Source organism: Lepidochelys kempii, chromosome 2, assembly GCF_965140285.1.
Source record: "Lepidochelys kempii isolate rLepKem1 chromosome 2, rLepKem1.hap1, whole genome shotgun sequence".
In the NCBI taxonomy this organism is placed as follows: Eukaryota; Metazoa; Chordata; order Testudines; family Cheloniidae; genus Lepidochelys; species Lepidochelys kempii.
Window position 1 is genome coordinate 88524716 of NC_136381.1, and position 23130 is coordinate 88547845.

The 23130-nt window shown below is 44.6% G+C and overlaps 1 protein-coding gene across 1 annotated transcript in view; it reads left to right on the plus strand.

The window, feature by feature from the left end:
* RAB12 (RAB12, member RAS oncogene family) overlaps positions 1–7571 on the plus strand; it is a 33621-nt gene extending 26050 nt beyond the window's left edge. The window contains exons 3-6 of the mRNA XM_073331575.2: positions 272–410; positions 961–1050; positions 3832–3936; positions 5421–7571. Coding sequence (XP_073187676.2) covers positions 272–410; positions 961–1050; positions 3832–3936; positions 5421–5534 — 448 coding nt within the window. The 3' untranslated portion in view covers positions 5535–7571. The remainder of the gene's footprint in view (positions 1–271; positions 411–960; positions 1051–3831; positions 3937–5420) is intronic.
* The last annotated feature ends 15559 nt before the right edge of the window (positions 7572–23130 follow it).

A 23130-nucleotide genomic window follows, 5' to 3' on the forward strand; every position in this document is an offset into this window, starting at 1 on the left:
CATGTAAAACTGATTGGTGGCCTTGCCTTTCTCAGTGAAGTTAGTGTGGGACAAATAGGTTTGATACAGAATTGCTTACTTCTTCTGATCCAGTTGTTAACCCAGCTTACCTGGTGATGTCTGAAATTTGTATTTATAGACGGAAATGAAAAATATGGACTATGGCTGTAGAATGCATGATGTGGTTTTTTTTATTAAACTGCAGGTTAGCCTAGTCTATGCTTTGTGATCTGGTAAAATACTTCCACCAATGTTTGCTGCTACTCCTTAGGGACACAGCAGGCCAGGAGAGATTCAACAGCATTACCTCAGCTTATTACAGAAGTGCCAAGGGAATCATATTGGTGTATGATATCACCAAGAAGGAGACGTTTGAGGATTTACCAAAATGGATGAAAATGATTGATAAGGTAGGCTCCAACTTCTCTGAAAATAGAAAATACAATATATGTAATGCTTTATGAAAGGGACACTATTAAATTACATTTTTACAGTGTGGTTTTGTAATAAACCCTTAGAAGACTAAAGACTTAAATTCTTTTGCTATAGAGTTCCACTTCATTCTTTTAACAAGCATTTAATTTGTGTGCTTATTCTTATTCTGCTGACTTCTGTGAACTAAACTTGCTGTCATCAGTGTTGTCAGAAATATGCTAAGATTTGGGCACCCAGCTGTGCACTGGAAAACCATGCGTTCCATTTACCTTCTTTGCATTAAGGCTACAATAGTCCTCCTATGGGAAACATAGGTATATTTCTCATGCAGTATTATGGAATGTGTTTAGAAGCAGATATTATCTCAAGGATATATATCCTTATTTCTGGTTGTATAGAGCTTTGATGATACAGAACTCATGCAGGTACATAAGTATTAGTGACACAACTGATTTTACCAACAGTGTAAAAATCTTACGTTTGTGGATGTAGTTAACTAGAAATACCATATTATTCTGTATTCAGTATGCCTCAGAAGATGCAGAGCTTCTACTGGTTGGAAATAAGTTGGACTGTGAAGCTGACAGAGAGATTACTCGACAGCAGGGAGAAAAGGTAAGAGCAGGTGGAATCAAATCATTAACATCCTTTAGTGATGGTGAAAGAAGGTGGTTGTGGGCTTATATTGGAATTGTGAAGAATGTACAGCTGTAGGTTTGGGCTGTGCTGACTCTTGCAAGTTTGAAATAAATCTAATGATGGCTGAAATTCTAAGCCAGGCAAGCACTGAGTGGAAGCACATTGCCCCTTGAAAGATACGTGACTATTTGAGGGGAGAGGGCGAAGTTAATTAGGTAAAAAAGGAGAAACTTTTTTTTCTAGCCTAGTATTTGATTAAAAATAACAGTTGTACTGCCTTTGCTATAAACAAATACCTACAGCTTTGATGTTGCATGTATGATACTACTCTCTGTCATACCCTTAGTTATAGAAGATATACAGTGTTTAAGCATACATTATTCTACCAAAATCTGTTTTAAGCTTATACTATGTATTACAGAACATGCCCGGGTATATTTCTTTAGTGTAAGGAATATCATCTTGCCCTAAAGAAACAGAGGAAATTAGAAGTTACTAACTTGATCCTCAGACCCCCAAAGTAGCATAAACTGTTGGAAAGCTTCTCTGAGAAATCAGCTGAAGATTCCCCTCACATCCTCAGCTGGTGTAGAACTGACTATAGACTGCCCTTTCCATTCCCTTGCAGAAGGGTGGGGAAGGAGGGAGGGAGGCTGCGGCACCTTGTGCTCTGGGCCAGCAAATGACCTCTGGGTGCTGTTATAGCAGGTGTAGGTTAAAGCATCTATTAAACTGCTTTAACTTATATGAGGGACCAAAGTAGCTCCTGACTGTCCCGAGATTAGTGAAGCACAAAATTGGCTTTAAGCAACTTCTGTACTGAGCACAACTTGGCTAGACTCGAGAACTGGCTCCTTGTCTGGATCATTATATACCTATTATTAAGTCAAAGTAATCGTGATCCATTTCTTCCTCGCTGGCATGACTTCTCCAGGAATCTTAAACTCCAAAAAGGAAGAGCATTTTCTTCTGTAAGAACAAGTATAGGTGAAGTAATCTAATTTTCACTGTAATAATTTTCTGAGGGGGACTTATCCATTGCTGGACTTCTGCTTAGGTTCAATCTGCTATTTCATCCTCTTCCAAATTGCTCCTGATCACTTCAAGCTGTGAGAAAACCAGACCATGAAATCAACCCTTGGCATCTCTTCCAGTAGGTTACTATCCAGGAGACTAACCATATGTACCCACAATGCTCAGGGTCTGTAAGATTTGTTTTCTGTGGAAGAGAATCATTTGCATGTCTCCTGAAATTCTGGAGACATCAGACCAACCTGGGAAGATTTTAGGAATGTAAAGACTGCTTTTCAAAAGCAAGGCTTTGACAATGCACAAAATAAAGATTATGTAACCTGTCATGCTATCCATGTGTTGGAAATAAGCACAATAGTGCTGCTGAAAGCTAATGCACTGTTGACATTGGTTCTCCATATTTGTTAATTGGGGGGGAAAAGAGTTCTTGTTATAATATGTAAAGTATTGTCATGGCATGACTTCTGGAGGATACTGTGGACAGAGCACTGGAGGGGGAGAGACATTTCTAAAACAGACTGCAGTAACCTTAGGGAAAATCCAGATAAATACTAGCTGATAGCTATTCGATTTAAAAAAAGAAAAAAAAATTTCGGCTTGTGTTTTTACTTGAAAAACTCCTCTTCTGATATTATGAAATTGTTTAGGGGCTAAGTATGTAAGTGCATGATGTGAAGGCATAAAGGGACATATGAACAATCTGTCCTTTGGCACGAGTTAAATATGTACCCAAATATTGTCTGAAAAATTGGTGTATTAATGCAGCAGACCATGAGCGCTGCTTAGCTCAAGGCACTAAGATTGAAAACCTCTTTATATTTCATTACCAACTTATATAAAAACAAAGTTAAAGGGGTATTCTTAACTGAGCATCTTCTAATTGATTAGAATCTAATTTATTCTAATTTTGAAAATGCTTTTTCTCATGTGTTTGAACCTCTGTGTGTGTTTTTTCTACATGGATGTGTTATAGAATAAGAATTGGTAGGCATGGTGTTAAGGTGAGATGATATGAAAGTTCCAGTGCATGGAGTCCCTGAGAGCTTTGCATTTTTCCTTTTGAATTACGTAGAGCTGAGTGGAGGTATTCCACTTCACAGAGTATTTTGCTATTTCAAAATCTGATTTCATTCCAATTCAGAACAAATTCCCACAATTTTGAAATCCTCCATGGAATGAGATGGAACCATAGCCCTGGGGAATTCTGCCTGGCAAGCTGTTCCAAAGCCATGGAGTATATATGCTTGCATTAATCCTGGCATTTTCTAGTGCTGCTATTTACTCATTTTCAAGAGCATCAACTTCATCTAAAAGCAAATGAAAAGAAATAAAACAAAACAAACATAAATATATGAACTGAAATGTTCTCTGTATGAGTTGTGTATTTAGCACTCTGAGTGTCACATTTTTGTATGTCTGGTTTCATGGTTGAGCAACATTTCTTTTCATTAATGACATTTCATTTGGTTTTCAGTTATTTCTTGATTTCGTCTTGACATGGTAAACTAATGGAATGTATTAAAGACAACTTAAATTTTTACACACTGATTACACTCTTCAAAACAGAATGGGAAGAGAAAAATTATCTTGCAGAACTGAAGTTGACTCAAATGGATCTAATGTGACACTAGATTCAGTTTTGCTCCTATTTTGTCAAGTACAGTTTTCCTTTTAATCTCTTAAAAACATCCAGCTTCATGTAGTTACTTTATTTTTTTCCATCAGTTTGCACAGCAAATAACTGGGATGCGGTTCTGTGAAGCAAGTGCCAAGGATAATTTTAATGTGGATGAAATATTTCTGAAACTTGTAGATGACATCCTGAAAAAGGTAATATGTATGTACTGTGGAGATGGGGACTATATTTAACTACTGCTGGTACCAGTATTTGTTCAGAGCACATAATGGCAAGTAAAATTTTGATTTAGTTTGGAGGGGCCAGCATGCTGCTTGAGGACCAGCTGCTATCCTTCAGCTCTTCAGTAGCTGCTGAAAACCGCACTGCGGTTGAGATTTTTGTGTGTGCTTCTCTGCACGGTAACTTCATTTTAGACTAAAGTTCAGTAGCTGACTGTGCATTTGCCTGCTTCCATTTGTTGCCATACATTAATTGAGACTGAATTGGGGAATTGGCTTAGGACAAAGCAGAAATAAATGTTCATCCTTAAATTGAAATGAGAGATAAGAACTACAAAGAGCTGGGAAAACAAGTAGTTGGCAACTTACATGTCAACTAACGAGAGAGAAGCAGCCCTGGTATGTTTGCAGACCAAAGCTTCTGTCTTCAGCATATTCCAGAGGCTAGAGCAGAGAATAGAGACCCTGTCTTCTGTTCACTGCTGGCTTCAATATAGGAGAGTCTTTTAACCTCTTTTTGCCTTTGGTTCCCTATCTATACAATGGCTATAACAGTTATCCACCTTCAGAAAGGGCTGTGCGGTCCTGGCTGAGCAGTGTTATGTAAGTGAGTATTAGTATCCGTGTAAATCATGGTGAGCTGTATTTCAGAAAATTATGGTCACCTTGGTAGAAATCAGATGCTGTCAAACTATGCAAGTGTTTAGTCTTTCTCTATGGGAGATAGCCTCATTTGTATTAAACTATTCTTAAAGTCTGAACCACTTCATTAACATTAGAAGGCAACAACTTCATTTTATGTATATTACTTATTAGTGTACCTCTTTAAACTACAAGATTATTTGTGATCTTGAATCTTATCTATACAATCTGTCATACACACTTCCTTATAGGTGGTCTACAATACTACCTAGCACTTCTAAAAGAGCTATAGAAAAATTAATCCATACCCCAAGAGGTAGGCAAGTAGTATTATCCCCATTTTATAGATATGGAAACTGGGACACAGGGAAAACTGAATGATTTGTCCAAGGCCACTTAAATTTGAGGAAAAGTTAGGAATTCTGCATATTTAATTTGATCTCCCAGCATTATGTTTAATTCAATAAATTGTACATGCTTCACATAGATAAAGCATCTGGAATATTAAAAACTTTTAAATACATTCTCTATTTTTGACAAACTGGCTATATGGAAACTTCTCCCCAAATTAAGTATATTTCCTTCATAACATATGAATTGTTCCATGCTTCTATTTGTCAACAGAGCAATACTGTTTTTTTTTAACACTGATTTGTAACTTTTTCTTTCTCTTTGAAAGTGGTTCTCGAAATACTTTGATGTTGGGGTCCTTACTATTTTAGCTGAGCATCAGTTCTGCAGCATTTCTTTTCAATTAAAATAAACTAGAGAGTTCAGTGCAGGTAATCATTTATAGACTTTATTTTTTTTTTAAGATGCCTCTGGATATTATGAGGAATGAGTTGTCCAACAGTATATTGTCCCTGCAACCAGAGCCAGAAATCCCACCTGAACTGCCTCCGCCAAGACCACATGTCCGTTGCTGTTGACTTGTTGCTTCATACAGAGTGGAAAAGATGAGTGGGGGAGAGAAGAAGGTGTCTGCACTACAATCATTTGGCAGTTTCATGTTGCACTTTGTTTTTAAGTCAGAGCTACACACTAATTTGTAAATATGCAAATATGCAATCCTGTGTAAGATTCAGTTACAACAGTTAAATATTACCCCTCTTCCCCAAAATAGTATATTTCATTCATCACTGTAGTGCTATAAATATTGTACAGTATATGGGGAACTGCCACACTCCTAGTCTAGGAGGAGGAGAAATTAAATCTATACTTATTCTTGACATAAATATTGTAATAGTCCTTGTTATTATAAACAGGCAAGCAGAAGCTCTTCTTGTATGAAGATAAGTATATGGTGCTTTGCTAACTATTTTAAAGAGGAATTTTTTTAAAACTGAAAACTTTATGTACAAAGCTTCCATAATCTTCATTGTTTCTTTTAATATATACAGAAGATTTTTTTTTAGGGAGGGGGTGGAGCTGTAGCATCTTTAGCTGACTAGATCTACAGCAAATTTCTACTACGTGTAGTAGATCTACGTGTAATTTCCAGCAATCTGTCTTATTATTTATTATGTTTAATAGTAGACCATTACTTTGTGTATTAAGACATCACATTTGGTGCAATTCTAAGGGTGCAGTGTCAACTCACATAGTTAATTTTCTGCTTAAACATAAGGTAGGTTGCAAGAATCATTAAGATTGAGTAAAAAGTGGAGATGTGTATTGAATTCTAAAAGATGGTATGAAAAGCAATGCTGCTGTCCTAGACAAATTCTTTTAAAAAGGAATTTAATACTTTTTCTTGTGTTGAGGGAATATATATGTGTATTTGTCTGAACATCTAGGTGGGTGGGAGGGGTTTATGGAAAACCATTTTTTTCCCTAATGGTGGAAATTATTCCCATCAAGCATATACTGTGCTAGGTTTTTGTCTGATAATGACTTTGTGAACTATATCTTTGGTATATCTTTTATTACAATGCACTGTTTAGTTTAGTCGTGGTAAATCAGTAGTTACATATTCGAATAACTTGGTGTGTCCTGAATGTTGTGGTATTGAAAAGCATTGTGGTCTTTCTAAACTAATGAAATGCAAATAAAATTTTGTATTTATGAATGACAGTGGAGCTGCACCTGTTATTAGAATGGCAAATATACCTGATGGTGGATAAAAGGTAAAATCAGTGATATTGAACAATTTAAAAAAAAAAAATCTTTATAAAGATCTGATTCTCAGTCTTGACATTTATTTTTCAAGATAGGAAAAACAAGGTGCATAAATAGCTTGCCTTGAATACTGCGCTATTGGGATGATCTAGTCAAATTGGCATCCTGTGATGGCATGTGACTGCTTTTCGTGACAACTTGGCAGGCAGTAGCAAAACTATTTGTGACCCATGGGGACACAAATGTAAACAAGTCTTCTGCAAAATATAGCTTATCACTATGTTTTTATTCTCTGGTGTCGGAAATATCTTACCAGTTTTGCCATTGTTCCACCCTGAACATTTACACAGATATCATAATGTATACCACGGACTTCTCCAGTTTGTCATGAGTTTTCTGGAAGGAACAAAGCATTCAGAATAATTCGTGGTAATTTATACTTTGCCCAATAGATATTAGAGGTGTTGGGCTGCTGAATAAGTTATTATATTCTGCACACAATACTGTGCAGGGAACACATCTTTGGCACATACAGTTTCAACTAACAAACTAAGGAAGCCTGGTTGAAAATTGTACTTATGTCTTCTGCCACCTTGTGCCTAAATGGTTAGCTGTTTTTACATAGTGAACTTGTGGTTTACTCGAATACTAACAGATGAAATCCACCATTTTCTATAGCATTTGTAGGATTTCTGATGGTACTGTGGGCAATAGCAAGGAAGGGAAAGTTATGGAAAAATAAGTTTTAACCTGACAATTATTTCAGCTGACTTGTTTTTACGTGTATTTAGAAATTTGTTGTGAATTTTTCTGCAATTTTTGAATTTAATAAAAATTAAGAAAACTGACTTAGATAAACTTTTTTTTAATCTTGTAATTATGTGCTATTGTTTCTTTATGTAATGGAGGCATTTGAATACAGGACTGTCCCAGTTGTGACCTTTGAGGGGTAACTGTAATAAGAACTTTTATTTATTAATTGAAAATGTTTCCTGAGCATTTGACTCTGATTTTAAACTGTCTGCGTTAACCTGATTGTTACAGGGAGGACAGAAAGGACACTGCCTCCTACCGCTTCCTCTGTAGCTTTAGGAACACTTCTGTGAGTCAGGAGCCCTCTAAGCCAGCATTTTTCAAAGTTCGGATTGTGACCCAGTACTGGGTCGCTCTGGTCAGCACCGCTGACTGGGACGTTAAAAGTCCCGTTCGCAGTGCTGCCCAGCTAAGGTAGGCTAGTGCCTACCTGTTTCGACACCACACTGCACCCTGGAAGCAGCCAGCAGTGGGTCTGGCTTCTAGGTGCGGGGCCATCGGGCTCCATGTGCTGCCCCTGCTCCGAGCACCAGCTCTGCACTGGGGGAGGGGGGGTGCAATGCTTATGGGCGAGAGTCGCATGAAGCCGCTTGCATGCCTCCGCCTAGGAGCCGGACCTGCCACTGGCTGCTTCCAGGGCACAGTGCTGTACGCGGTGCCAAGACAGGCAGGAAGCCTACCGCTGCACCCCAGCTGTGCCGCTGACCAGGAGCCACCGGAGGTAAGTCTGTGCCCCAATCCCCTGCCCCAGCCCTGAACCCCCCCCAAACCTGGAATCCCTTCCTTCACCCCAAATCCCTCATCCTCGGCCCCAACCCGAGAGCCTGCACCCAGAGCCCTGACCCCCTCCTGCACCCTAACCCCCTACCCCAGCCCAGAACCCGCTCCCACACCCTGAAATCATCATTCCCAGCCCCACCCCTGCAGCCAAAACCCCTCATCTGCAGCTCTGTTGGGTCGCAGGAATCAACAATTTTCTTCAACTGGGTCCCCAGAAAAAAAGTTTGAAAACCACTACTCTAAGCAGCTGCTGTCCCTTCCCTGCTCTAGCTTCTTAGTAGATCCTCTGCTGGCTGGCTGTCGCACTGGACAGGAGGGAGAACAGAATTGATGGGAACTTAACTGGTTCTGCGTAAGCCTAGCTGAGCACCTAAAGGAGCAAGTCCTTTTTTCCGCTACACAACTACCTGGGTATCCTGAATGGAGGAGGGGGAAGAGAAGCTGGGAACCAGCTACATGTCCCTGATTCTCTCCTTCAGACCCCTTGCTGGTTAGAGCAGCTTTAATTTGCATCAGCTGATTCATTTCTCAAGGAACCATGCACCAGCCTTGACTAATTGGGGTCAAGGCACATGTTGCCATTTCTGCTCCCCTCAGACACCTCTCCACCCCAGTATATTCTCTGCACCAGGTGCTGCAGGGAGGGGGGCAAGGGAGCCAGTTATGCTAGGTCTTTTGGCCACTGGGGATTCGTCCATGCTGGAGGAATCAACTAGTACAAAGGCAGCAGAAACCCACCCATGAGGGCCACAAAAGAGGGCAGAGAATCTGCCCCAAAATAATTATGGCCCCTTGACCTCTTTGTAATAATGGGTTAAATCTTGGGCCAATTGAAATAAATGGGGCTTTTGCTATCAACTTCAGTGGAGCTAGGATTTTGCCCAACATGTTCTACCTTCAGACTGAATCGAATGCTCCTGTTCTAATAGCATTGTAAATCTCACTCTGTGATAACTGAAAAACATGTTCTGAGATAGACGCAACATTTCATTGCATTTACTATAATGGACTTACAAATTAGTTGCCTAGTAGGTGGTACTCAGCCTCTGGCTTATTAATACATAATTTCTTTATATCTAGATGGGAGGAGAGTCCTGAATCTGGAAAGGTGGTCCTGAAATTTTTGTTGAAGCAAGGGTCATGGTATGGAAAAGTTTCTGAATCACTGGCCTATCAGATCTCTAGTGACAATCACAGCTATGCTGTATAGGCATAGACTCTGTTCTATTAAGAGCATAAGAGTGGCCATACTGGGTCAGACCAAAGGTCCATCTAGCCCAGTATCCTGTCTTCTGACAGTGGCCAATGCCAGGTGCCCCAGAGGGAATGAACAGAACAGGTAAGCATCAAGTGATCCATCCCCTGTCGCCCATTTCCAGCTTCTGTCAAACAGGCTAGGGACACCATCCCTGCCTATCCTGGCTAATAGCCATTGATGGACCTATCCTCCATGAATTTATCTAGTTATTTTTTTTAACCCTGTTATACTCTTGGTATTCACAACATTGGTTAATCTATTGGAGTTCTGCTGGAGGAATAGAATGACAATTGCTCCAATAAGACTTCAGTAACAGTTAACATGGCAATATGCAGTGTAGATATAGTTGTCGGTTCCAGGATATTAGAGAGAAAAGGTGGTTGAGGCAATACCTTTTATTGGACCAACTTCCGTTGGTGAGAGAGACAAACTTTTGAGCCACACAGAGCTCTTTTTCAGGTCTGGGAAAGGAACTCTCCCAGCATCACAGTAAAATTGTTTATCACAGTGGTTTTCAACGTTTTTCATTTGTGGACCCCTAAACATTTTTGAAGGAAGGTTTGGACCCCTTTGGAAATCTTAGAGGTCCACGGACCACAGGTTGAAAACCACTGTTCTATGGTAATGACAGCCTTTCATGGACCCCTTAGACCAGTGATACCCATTGGTTCAGGAGCCAAATTCATGATCAACATTACCCTAAAGAGCCACAGTATGTGAATTCATTGTTTAATATATTCTCCCAGCAAAATGGCTGACCCTATATTAATATTTTATCAGCTACAATTGGTTAATCTAGTAACAGTATCCTGATTGTTCAATAACTTAGACTGGTTAATAATTAAATCACACGGTATTTTAATATGTGCTGCAAAGAGCCACAGAAGACACATTGAAGAGTCACTTGCAGCTCACGAGCCTCAGTCCGAGTATCACTGCCTTAATCCATACCTACACTACTACTTATGTCGCTCAGGGGCGTGAAAAAAAACACACACACAGAGTGACATAAGTTTTGCTGGCGTAACTGATAGTGTGCACAGTGCTATATCAGTGGGAGAATTTCTCCCACCAACCTAGTTACTGCCGCTTATTGTGGGTGGTTTAATTGTCGATGGAAGAGCTCTCTCCCGTCAGCATAGAACAGCTACACAGGAGATCTTTCAGTGGCATATCTGCATCAGTACAGCTGTGCCACTGTAAGCTCTCTAGTGTAGACAAAGCCTTAGAGTCTGCGGACCAGAGACTGAAAACCATCAGTTTAGTGTAAGTAGTTAGCACATATTGTAAAGGACCATTCCAGGTAGGCCTGTTAACACATGTAATCATAGGACAGAAAAAAGGGGTTGTTAGTGGGTTACAAATTGTTGTAATAAGCCATAAATCCAGTGTCTCTATTCAGTCCATGGATTTTTGGTGTATAGCAGAGTAATGAATTTAAACTCCTCTCCAGTCACAGGACAAAAAGAGGTGTTCACAGGCTACTCTACCTTGAATGGTTTCAGAGTAACAGCCGTGTTAGTCTGTATTCGCAAAAAGAAAAGGAGTACTTGTGGCACCTTAGAGACTAACCAATTTATTTGAGCATAAGCTTTCGTGAGCTACAGCTCACTTCATCGGATGCATACTGTGCACAGTATGCATCCGATGAAGTGAGCTGTAGCTCACGAAAGCTTATGCTCAGATAAATTGGTTAGTCTCTAAGGTGCCACAAGTACTCCTTTTCTTTCTACCTTGAATGGTCCCTTACAATATGTGCTAACTACTTAGGCTAAACAGTCTGTTTCACCTTGCATTTTGTTGTGATACTGGGAGTTCCTTTCCTGGACCTGAAGAAGAGCTCTGGCTGGTTGGAAAGCTGCTCTCTCACCAACAAACATTGGTCCAGTAAAAGATATGTTGTCACCCACCTTGTCTCCTTAACATGGCAATAAGTAGTTCCCAGTGGTAGGCAAAGCGTTTGATCTTTACCTTCAGTAAATCAATTCCCAGTCTCACCTAATCAAACATGAAAGAAGGATGAGTTGATTTTAACTGGTGGTATTTCCTCCCTAAATACACAGATGTGGGTGTGGGGAAGTTAATGTGGAGCATATCTGCACCTCCTCTCTCTTTCCCTGACCTGCCTGCCCTCCTTTCCCTCCCAAATGCACCAAGCCGAGTTCAGGAAGGAAATCAGCTCATTTGGTGGAGTGCAGAGAATACTGAGGGCAAGTCTACACTACAAAATTGATGCAACCTAAGTTACATCGACATACAGCCACTGCAGTAATTTAATTGGTTTTACACGTACATGCTACGTTCTTTGTATCGGCAGTCTATGTCCTCCCCAGGAGCACTTGCACCGATTTAACTGCCAGTGTGGGGCATTGTGGGACTGTTTCCGAAAGGCAGCAACAGTCAATGTAAGCATCACAGTGTCTACCCTGACACTGCGTCAACCTAACTACTCTTGGAGCTAGCGTTAAGTCAGTGTAGTGGGCAAGTTACGTCAGTGGGAGCTACAGTTTAGTGTAGACACTTTAGAGTTAGGTTGATGTACAGCAGCTTACATTTACCTAACTGTAATGTAGATCAGGCCTAAGTTTAGACTGGGAACAGGAATCTGTTCAGATGTTCCTTGCACTCCAGTCTCTTCCCCCTGGAAAAAGTGGGTCCATTGCAGATTCTCCTGCCCTAGCATACCTTATGGTATATGGAAAGGCAGAGGCACTAGCTGAAAGGACTGTGATTCTGGCATCAAAAGCTAGCAGTACTGTCCCACCAGACAACAGATACAGCCTTTGTTAGCTGGGTTAATCCTTGGATTCCAGGACATTTGGTCTGACTAAGGAAAACTCCTTGCTCAAATCAGGGTTGCAAATTGGAGGATGGCCCTAAGTATGTGCTTCAAAACTAATATTTTCCATTTAGTAGTACTAGTAAGTCTAAAATCAAAATATTGCATATACAGCATGGACCTTAACACATCAAGTTTCTCATTGTTACCATGGCTAGTTGTCAATATACTATTGCATAAACATAGGCCTTGTTCAAGAACACATTTATTCTTTCCTTGTGTCTGTAATTTCCTAAAATATAGATATGTTCCAATGACAAGTGTGTTGTCGGTCTTCGGAAAGTTGGTATCTTTAATCAATTGTACTTGTTAGGTTCTTGAATGTGAATTATAAAAATGAAGTATAGAGCTTTAAGGAAATTTAATAGGACCAGACAACATAATAGGATAAAACGTAAAGCTTTTAACAGTACCAGGATAACAAATTAACATTTTGATTCCAGAAGGGAAATAAGCTTTGAATGGCATGTGCACTAATGCAGAATGCCCATTAGGGGTCACTGGAGTGCTACATGTAAAAGCCTGTACAACGCACCCTGTTGAACCAGGAGCTGGTTTGTACTTTCTTACTACTTTTGAAAGCAAAAGTTTAGATGCTTTGAAAGAAGAATATTTGATAATGTTTTTTTAAATGTCAAAGTAGTGAACATGTGTAAACTCTGAAGATACTATGGCAAAAACAATGCAAGTGTTGTAGTGATACAAGGAAACTTTTTTTTTTTGAGAAACTGAAAGTGAAAAGATCCTTTCTATAAACAAAGAATTGTGTATGCCTCTTAAAATATCTCCTCTTGCTGAATAGATGTTTTTAGCTAGTTTCCAGTGAGCTGTTTCCTAGATGCCATTATTTTAATGCTAAATTAATGAGTATACTTGCTGAAGAGTAATTTTTTGAACTTTTCTAAAATCTAAATTGTTTGATCCTTCTCTGCTTCTTGCATTTCCTAATGCATGAATCTACCAAAAGTGAACAATCCTGCAAATGACTTAAGACTTGTGATTACAAAATAATAGGGCACAAATTGTCTTGATGATGTTTGTTGCTCACTAAAGTCTCATCATTACACTTTTAGGATTGCTACTCAATGTGAGTTAGTAGTTATTGGTGGCTTTTTGAAACAGTGTTTTTCTTTTGGCTATCAACAAAACATGAATAATGTACTGAGGGTGAAGGATGCCATTCCATAAGAACACAAAATTTAAATGTGTGCTTTGCATTAATTATAGGTACAGTAAAACCCTGCTTATCCAATTTAATTGGGACCAGAGCCAGATCAGATTATCAAAAATTCAGATAATCAGGAGAATGGGCAAAGTTTTCTATCTGTTATTTTAAGATGTGGAGTTGCTTTTAAACTAGCTGAACCCTCCTGGAAAAACATTAAAACATACCCCCACTTCTTATCTACTTAACACAATATACAAACGATTAGTTCTTCTTCAAGTGCTTGTTCATGTCCATTCCACATTAGGTGTGAGCGTGTCGCGTGCACGAGCGTCGGAAACTTTTTCCCTGAACAGCTCCCGGCGGGCCGGCGGGGCCCCCAAGTGGCGCCACTGCCCCGCGCATATATACCCCTGCTGCCCAACCCCCTTGTCATAAATATAAAGGGAAGAGTAGCCACCTTTCAGTATACAGTGCTATAAAATCCCTCCTGGCCAGAGGCAAAACCCTTTCACCTGTAAAGGGTTAAAAAGCTAAGATAACCTTGCCGGCACCTGACCAAAATGACCAATGAGGAGACAAGATACTTTCAAATCCGGGGGGGGGGGGGAGAGAACAAAGGGTTCATCTGTCTCTGTGATGCTTTTGCTGGTAACAGATCAGGAATGCAGTCTCAGAACTTCTGTTAGTTAGTAAGTAAGCTAGCTAGAAATGCATTTGATTTCCTTTTGTTTAATGGCTGATAAAATAAGCTGTGCTGGATGGAATATATATTCCTGTTTTTGTGTCTTTTTGTAATTTAAGGTTTTGCCTAGAGGGATTCTCTATGTTTTGAATCTGATTACCCTGTAAGGTATTTACCATCCTGATTTTACAGAGGTGATTCTCTTACCTTTTCTTTAATTAAAATTCTTCTTTTAAGAACCTGATTGATTTTTCATTGTTCTTAAAATCCAAGGGTTTGGATCTGTGTTCACCTGTGCAAATTGGTGAGGATTTTTATCAAGCCTTCCCCAGGAAAGGGGATGTAGGGCTTGGGGGGATATTTTGGGAGAAGGCGTCTCCAAGTAGGCTCTTTCCCTGTTCTTTGTTTAACACGCTTGGTGGCAGCATACGGTTCAAGGACAAGGCAAAGTTTGTACCTTGGGGAAGGTTTTAACCTAAGATGGTAAGAATAAGCTTAGGGGGTCTTTCATGCAGGTCCCCATATCTGTACCCTAGAATTCAGAGTGGGGAAGGAACCTTGGCACCCATCCGGACTCTTCTTACCGTCCTTGACAACATTGAAACAAACTCTCTCTCTTGTATGAGAGCAGTCCCTTAGCCTTTCTCTTATAGATTGCTAACTAACTGATAACAGCTTACCTTTGTTGTGGACACTTAAGTGATTAGTTTCAGAGTAACAGCTGTGTTAGTCTGTATTCGCAAAAAGAAAAGGAGTACTTGTGGCATCTTAGAGACTAACCAATTTATTTGAGCATGAGCTTTCGTGAGCTACAGCTCACTTCATCGGATGCATACTGTGGAAACTGCCTATGCATCCGATGAAGTGAGCTGCAGCTCACGAAAGCTCATGCTCAAATAAATTGGTTAGTCTCTAAGGTGCCACAAGTACTCCTTTTCTTTAAGTGATTAGGTGCTTGGAGGCTTCCAGCTCCTGGCCCCAAGCCATGGGCCCACGGATTTAAGGCTTGTGCTACGTGCCGCAAGCCTATGCCAGTTAGTGACCCTCCCACGGCTCACGTCTACATTGCCTGGGGGAAGAACATCAAACTGAGCGGTGTAAGATTTGCAAGGCATTCAAGCCAAGAACAAAGAAAGAAAGAGACTTTTGTTTAAAGCAGTTGTTGATGGAAGCTGCATTACAGCCACCGGGCCCGGAGTGCCCGACGTCGGGTCCGGCTTCCTCGGTGCACAGTGCCCCGGAGCTGTCGGGAGACTGTTAGCCGACGGCCAAGGATGTTTGGTGAGGTGCCAGCTATGCCCGTTTATACCATCCGTGACTTTAACCGCTAGGACGCACTGTCCCTTCGCGGTGGGCAGCCCGGGCTAGGCTGACGGATGCCCCAAGGTCCTAACCACCCGTGACTTTAACTGCTAGAGCTCAGAGCTCCTTCGCAGCGGGCAGCCAGGATTGACTGACAGGTGCCCCAAGAGTTTGCCCCGTGGAGGCGGCACAACTCAACGCTAGGCTCTTAGTACTCTCACCTAATGGCCAGGCTTTAGAGCCAAAACGGCTGAGGTTCTTTAATTGTGTTGGCTGCTTTACAGTAAACCAGAGAAAACAAGTCAGGCTTATGCATAAATGGTTACCAAAATTTATTAAGCTAGATTCTAATCATGTGGTTACAAAATTGCTAGTGCCTACTTATTTAAATGTAGAGATGTTACACACACAAACAAGTTACAAAACTGAAGCCACAATCCCAAAGAAAGAAAACAAAGTATAGAGCTCTATTTCAAAATATGTGTACACTAAAGATAGGAGATCAGGTGTGGGTGCTTCTTACCCTCCTTGCATCTCTCGATTCCAGCGGTGCCAAGCCAGGATCGGTCACTTAATTCCGCGGAAAGACGAATAAGGGACAAGGCATAGGGACCCTCTTAGCTGCAGAAGCCTTGGGAGGCTGTCACTTATCTGACCAGCAGATAGATAGTGAAAAGCACTCAAAAATCATGGTGCTGTAGGTCCCCTACTTATACCTCTGTACTCCTTTATTCTCTTTCTCCTTTCTTATGCCAAATTGAGGCTGGTCTGTCTGGGTGACGCCAGCTTTCGCAAGAGTAGTTTACACTTGCAAAGGAGAGAAACAATAAGTTTCGACTACTGGACATTTCTTTTATCAGGGTAAATATTTTCCCACCTAGGATGTTGGGGTGTGTGTGCATCACGCTATTTAGTAGGGGCTAAGAGCCATGTCTGTCACAGGGCCTCTGCCTGCTGGGAGCTTAATCGTTGTATCTGCTCCCAGAGGCACATTGTAGCAGCACACCTGTGCTTTCACAGCTTCAAAGGCTGTGCTGGAATATATGTTAAGTGCCCTGTTCCTGCTTCCTCCTGTGTTTCCAGCAATGCTGGTCTGAGGGTGGGGGGGGGCTGGCTGTCTGGCTACAGAGACCCAGCACCGGCTAAACACCAAAAGCTGTTGGCCCCACAGCGCCAGACTAGGCCCCGGCATCACTCGTCCTCCCTGGTACCGCTTGTCCTCCCCGGTGTGGCCCACGGTGCATCCAAAAGGAAGGCGCAGACGTTCCCCGCGTCGGAGGCCAGCGCCTTCCAAGGCCCCGAGCGCCAATAAGAGCGGGAAGGCTGCTGTACTGGTGCTGGCATCGGCGACTCCAGCACCACAAGTCCCACCGAGCCCAGGCCTAAGTGAGCCCAGTGTGGACGATGGGCTCGAGGACTTAATGGATCAGCCCTCCACGCCTGGCACCTTTTGAGGCAGCAAAGGACCTCATTGAGCTGTCGGCGACAAGCCCCCTCCCGTACAGGGAGAATCCTCTGGCACCCATGCCACGGGTGCCGTTGAGGGGTAAGCTGGCAATGGTGTGCCGTTCGAGGACACCATCCTAGCACTGGTCCCAGTTGAGCTCCATGTCTGCAGACTCCCAGTTACCTGCGGCTCAGAAGAAAGTTGCGGTACCGGGAGTGGGTTAGCGTAAGGAAGTAACGGACAAGGCACGACGATCCCCAGCACTGATTAGAGACCGGCACCGGGAGGAGTTGAGACAGCCCTTGCCAGAGGACTCCTGCAGGCGCCGATCCTAGTTCCGAGAATGCCAGTCCCGGTCCCAGTCCAGATCCCGGTTCCAGGGCTATCAGTACTGGTCTCGCTCCTGTTCCGTTAGGAGCTGCTCTTCGACCTCCCGCCAGCACAGATCGTCGGCGCTGCCGTGGCCTTCGCGGTCGGCGTTGCCGCGGTCCGGTTCCAACTCTGGCTGTTACAGTTACTCGCACCGTGCTCCGGACAGCAAGAACCCTCAGACGGGGTGGCACCCCCAATGGCGGCCGCCAGGTCATTGGCCCTTCTGGACTCCTTGGGCCTATCAACACTGCCAAGAAGCCCTGTCCAGGGCAAGCTATACAGTGCAGCAGTCCCGGTCCCCGCACCGATGCCCGACGGCGCTGGAAGCTACAGTATCCAGGCCTCCAGCATCCCCCCAGGGTAAACCAGAGAGACCAGCACCGAGTCCGGTGCTGCCACAAGGTCTCCCACCCGGCCCAAGCCGGAGGCCCCTCCCGGGGAGAAGGGGAGCAGGAGGACCAGCCAGAGGGGGTTGAGCAGCTGCTAACCTCCTTGTCATCCCCGGTTGAGATGGTGGTGGGAACAGCAGTGTCCAGCCCTCCACTCATAGACCACAGAGCCCACCAGGAGCTACTGCGTAGGGTCGCCCAGAACTTGGGGCTGCAGGCCGAGGAGACGGTTGAGTAGGAGGACCCCATGGTGGATATTTTGAGCCCCGAAGGTCCATCTAGAATAGCGCTCTCGCTCATTAAGACCATCCAATCGAATTATAAGACTATATGGCAGACCCCGGCCTCCAGCGCTGCAACAGCCGGGCCAGAACCAAGGTCAGCAAGTACTTTGCCCCATCAAAGGGCTATGAATTCTTATTTTGCCACCCAAGTCCGTGCTCCCTGGTGGTCTCGGCGGTGAACAAAAGGGAGCACCATGGTCAACAGGCCCTGGCACCTAAGGACCTTTTTGGCAGAAAGGTGTACTCGTTGGGGGGCCTTCAGTTGAGGATTGCTAACCAGCAGGCCATCCTCAATAGGCATAATTTTAACTCCTGGGCAGCAGTGGGGAATTTTAAAGACAACCTCCCGCAAGGTTCTCAAAAGGAGTTTACGGCCCTGGTTGACGAGGGCAAGGCAGTGGCTAAGACCTCTCTCCAGGCCTCCCTGGATTCAGCAGACACGGCGGCCAGAACAGTTGCGTCGGGGATGGTCATGAGGCGCTCGTCGTAGCTGCAGGAGTCAGACCTGCCGCCTGAGGTCCAGAGTACACTTCAGGACCTCCTCTTTGAAGGGTCTGGGCTTTTTTCAGACCAGACAGATGCAAGGCTGCATAGCCTCAAGGACTCGAGGGCTACACTTAAGTCGCTGGGTATGCACACCCCAGTGACGCAGAGGAAGCCCTTTAAGCCTCAGCCTCCCCTTCAGCATCAGTACCAGCCTCGTCATAGGCATGAGTCTTACCGTAGGCGAGGCAGGGATAACCGGCGATGGCGCAATAATAACAATGATAATGCACCGGGCCAGAACCAAGGTCAGCACAAATCCCAGCCAGGCACTAAGCCATCCTTTTGAAGGTGCGCTCAAGGACAGCGTACCAGACCAGTCACCGGATCCATCCCCTTGTTTCCTGAACCGCCTGGCCCGTTTCTCCTGTGCGTGGTCCAGCATTACGTTGGACCGTTGGGTCTTACGCACAGTATGGAACGGGTACTTGCTGCAATTCTCTTCCCTTCCCCGTTCCTCTTCAGGGACCCCTCCCCCGAGCATCTCCTAGAGAAGGAGGTTCACTCACTGCTACAAGTGGGGGCGGTGGAGGCTGTGCTGCACGGCCTAAGAGGAAAAGGTTTCTACTCCCGGTATTTCCTCATCCCCAAGGCCAAAGGGGGCCTTCGTCCCATTTTAGACCTGCGAAAGCTCAACAAGTTCCTGGTCAAGGCCCGGTTCCTCATTGTCTCTCTGGGCACCATCATCACTTCCCTGGATCCGGGAGGCTGGTACACTGCCCTGTACATGAAGGACATGTACTTTCTTATCGCCATCCACCCAGCTCATCGGCGGTTCCTGCGCTTCACCGTGGGTCAAGAGCATTACCAGTTTGCGGTTCTCCTGTTCGGTCTAGCCACGGCCCCACAAGTGTTCACGAAATGTATGGCGATGGTGGGGGCCTTCTTATGGAGGCCCGGGTTTACCTGTACCTCAACGATTGGCTCCTGGCGGGTCTATCCGAAGCGGAAGTGCGGGGCCACGTGGAGGTGGCCCTGAGATTGTTCCACGAACTGGGGCTCGTGGTCAACGTCCCCAAGTCCACTCTCATGCCCACGCAGAGGGCAGAATTCATAGGGGCAGTCCTGGACGTGGTGCAGGCCAGGGCAAGCCTTCTAGTATCCCGATTCTGGGCTATCCAGCAAGCAGTGGCCTCCCTGCACCAGTTTCCAGCAACAATGGCCAGGTGCTGCCTGCGGCTGCTGGGCCACATAACAGCATGCACGCACATGGTCAGGCATGCCAGACTGAGACTCAGGACTCTGAAGGCATGGCTCGCTCAGGTGTACCTCCCAGGCAGGGACTCGCTGGACTTCATAGTGACAGCCCCAAGGGACGTGCTGGACTCCCTGCGGTGGTGGCAGTCCCAGCCTGTGGTTTGTGAAGGCATCCCCTTTGCTGCCCAACAGCCGGACATGGCGCTGGTGACGGAATCGTCAGACCACGGATTGGGGGCTCACCTGAGGGACCTCAGGACTCGGGGCTTGTGGTCCAGAGCAGAGCAGTTGCTCCATATCAATGTGAAGGTGCTCAGGGCGGTTCATCTAGCCTGCCAGACCTTTCACGCCACTCTGAGTGGTCACAGCGTGATAGTTCTGACAGACAACACTACTGCCATGTTTTATATAAACAAGCAGAGTGGGGCCCATTCCTCGCCAGGCTCTTTCGCGAGGCTCTCCTCCTATGGGACTTTTATATAGCCCCCGCCATTCTCCATGAGGCATCATATCTCCCAGGGGTGCGAAATGAGCTGGCGGACTGCCTCAGCAGGTCGTATCACATGCACGAGTGGACGATCAGAGTGGACGTCATGCTTTCGCTCTTCCGCAGGTCAGGGTTTCCCCAGGTAGACATGTTTGCCACCAGGGCCAAAGCCCAGTGCCCATGGTTCTTCTAATTCCAGGGCCACAGCCTGGGTTAAGTCGCAGACGCGTTTGCGATCCCGTGGGGAGTGGGCTTGATTAATGCGTTTCCCCCGCTCCCCTTGGTACACAAGGTCCTGCTCGAGGTATGCAGGGACAGGGCAGCGGTGGTCCTCATCGCCCCAGCGTGGTCCCGCCAGCACTGGTATGCAACGCTCCTAGAGCTGTCAGTGGAGGCCCCAGTAGTCCTGCCCCTACACCGGGACCTCATCATGAAGGACAGTGGGCGGCTTCTCCACTGCAACCTGCAATCACTACACCTGATGGCGTGGAAGCTCTGTGGCTAAATGCCTTGGAGAGCCAGTGCTCCCTTCCCATGCAGCAGATTCTGTTTGGCAGTAGAAAGCCCTCTGCCAGTGAGGCCTATATGGCCAAGTGGAAAAGGTTCTCCTTTTGGTGTGAGCCCTGACAGGTGCAGCCATGCAAGGCCCCGGTGCAAGCCATTCTCAAGTACCTCCTGCACCTCAAGCAGCAGGGGCTGGCCCCGTCCTCACTCAGAGTGCACCTGGCAGCCATCTCCGCCTTCCATCTGGGGGCTTGGTGTTTTCCCACCCAATGATGGGACAGTTCCTTAAAGGATTGGAGAGGATGTTTCCGTACTCATGCCCCCCAGTCCCTCCTTGGAACCTTAACTTGGTCCTCTCTAAACTCATGGGACCCCCGTTCGAGCCCCTCACTATCTGCTCCTTCCTCCACCTTTCCTGGAAGGTGCCATTTCTCGTGGCCATTACCTCAGCCAGAAGGATGTCTGAGCTGAGAGGTCTCACCTCTGAGCCACCATGTACTGTGTTTCACAAGGATAAGGTGCAGCTCCAACCGCACCCCAAGTTTCTCCCTAAGGTGGTCTCACAATTCCATTTGGGCCAGGACATTTGTCTGCCGGTGTTCTTCCCAAAACCTCATACAGACCCAAGTCACTGCAGCTTGCACACCCTGGATGTCCGTCAAGCGCTGGCGTTCTATTTGGAGTACACCAAACCCTTTCGTAAATCTGCGCAGCTGTTTGTGGCCATAGCTGAGAAGATGAAGGCCTCCTGGTATCGGCACAGGGGATCTCATCTTGGATAACAAGCTGCATCCAGGCGTGTTTTGAGCTCACAGGTGTTCCAGTCCCGGCAGTCACAGCCCATTCGACCAGGGCGCAAGCGACTTCCATGGCTTTCCTGGCACAGGTCCCGATCCAGGAGATCTGCAGAGCAGCCACCTGGTCCTTGGTGCACACCTTCACGACCCACTACGCGGTCAACCAGCAGGCCAGAGAGAACGCGGCAGTTGGCAGAGCGGTCCTCCGAGCAGTTGTTCCGTGACTCCTACCCTCCTCCAGAAGTAAGCTTGTGATTCACCTAATGTGGAATGGACGTGAATAAGCACTCAAAGAAGAAAAAACAATTACTTACTTTCTCGTAACTGTTGTTCTTCGAGATGTGTTGTTCATGTCTATTCCACCACCCACCCTCCTACCCTTCTGTCGGAGTCGCCAGCAAGAAGGAACCGGAGGGGGTCGGGTGGCAGGGCTATATATGCACAGCACAATGGCACCACTCTGGGGGCCCCACCGACCCAACGGGAGCCACTAAGGGGAAAAGTTTCCAACACTGCGCGCACACCTAGTGTGGAATGGACGTGAACAACACATCTCGAAGAACAACGGTTAGGAGAAGGTAAGTAACAGTTTTTTCTTTTCAGAGTAGCAGCCGTGTTAGTCTGTATCCGCAAAAAGAAAAAGAGTACTTGTGGCACCTTAGAGACTAACAAATTTATTTGAGCATAAGCTTTCGTGAGCTCACGAAAGCTTATGCACAAATAAATTTGTTAGTCTCTAAGGTGCCACAAGTACTCTTTTTCTCGTTGCGTTTTTTCTTGTGAACAATGTTTTGGTCACTTGTTACCAGGAAAACTAATCTGAGTTTTTAACAAGTTGTATTGATTAGTTTTACACTCTTTAACCCTGAACATTATAGGAACCATTGACAAAGTTTGTTTAATGTTACACAAGTCACCATCGCTATTTAGCTTTTTAACACACAACATCAGTAAAAAAAAATTTAAAATGCAAACATGATGATCATTACAAAGCATTAAAACATAGCCCCCTTTATTTACAGAGTACATGAAGCGTCACTTCCAGTAAAGAGCACCAGCTTTAAAAATGCACTAATGATCTTTTTAAATTGCAACAACAGCAATACTAATGGTAGCAACTACCAACAATAACAATATGTAACATGCATAACGTATCCAATTAAAATACAGTACAGTGTACAGCATTGTGGGAGGTACATCAGCACTCATCTTTATAATGGCTGGAAAAAAATCTGACTGTTTGTGTTGTTTTAGTTGAGAGGTTCTCTTCTTCACGAGCGTGGAGTCGGTATCAGGCTGTTGTTCCAAGTACTGAAGGAAGAGGTTTCCTGCTATTGCAGCATCACCATGAGAAATTTTTTCCGTTAATTCTTCCTCAGCAGAATCTTCAGCTTCAGCATCACTGTCAGCATGTAGTACAGTCTGATGATTTAAGCATGATCCAATAACTGACGGCCAGGGTCATTAGCATCATTTTCAAGCCAATCTGCAACATCATCTTCATCAACTTCTGTGCAGCCAGTAGTCTATGGAGGAGGTCAACAA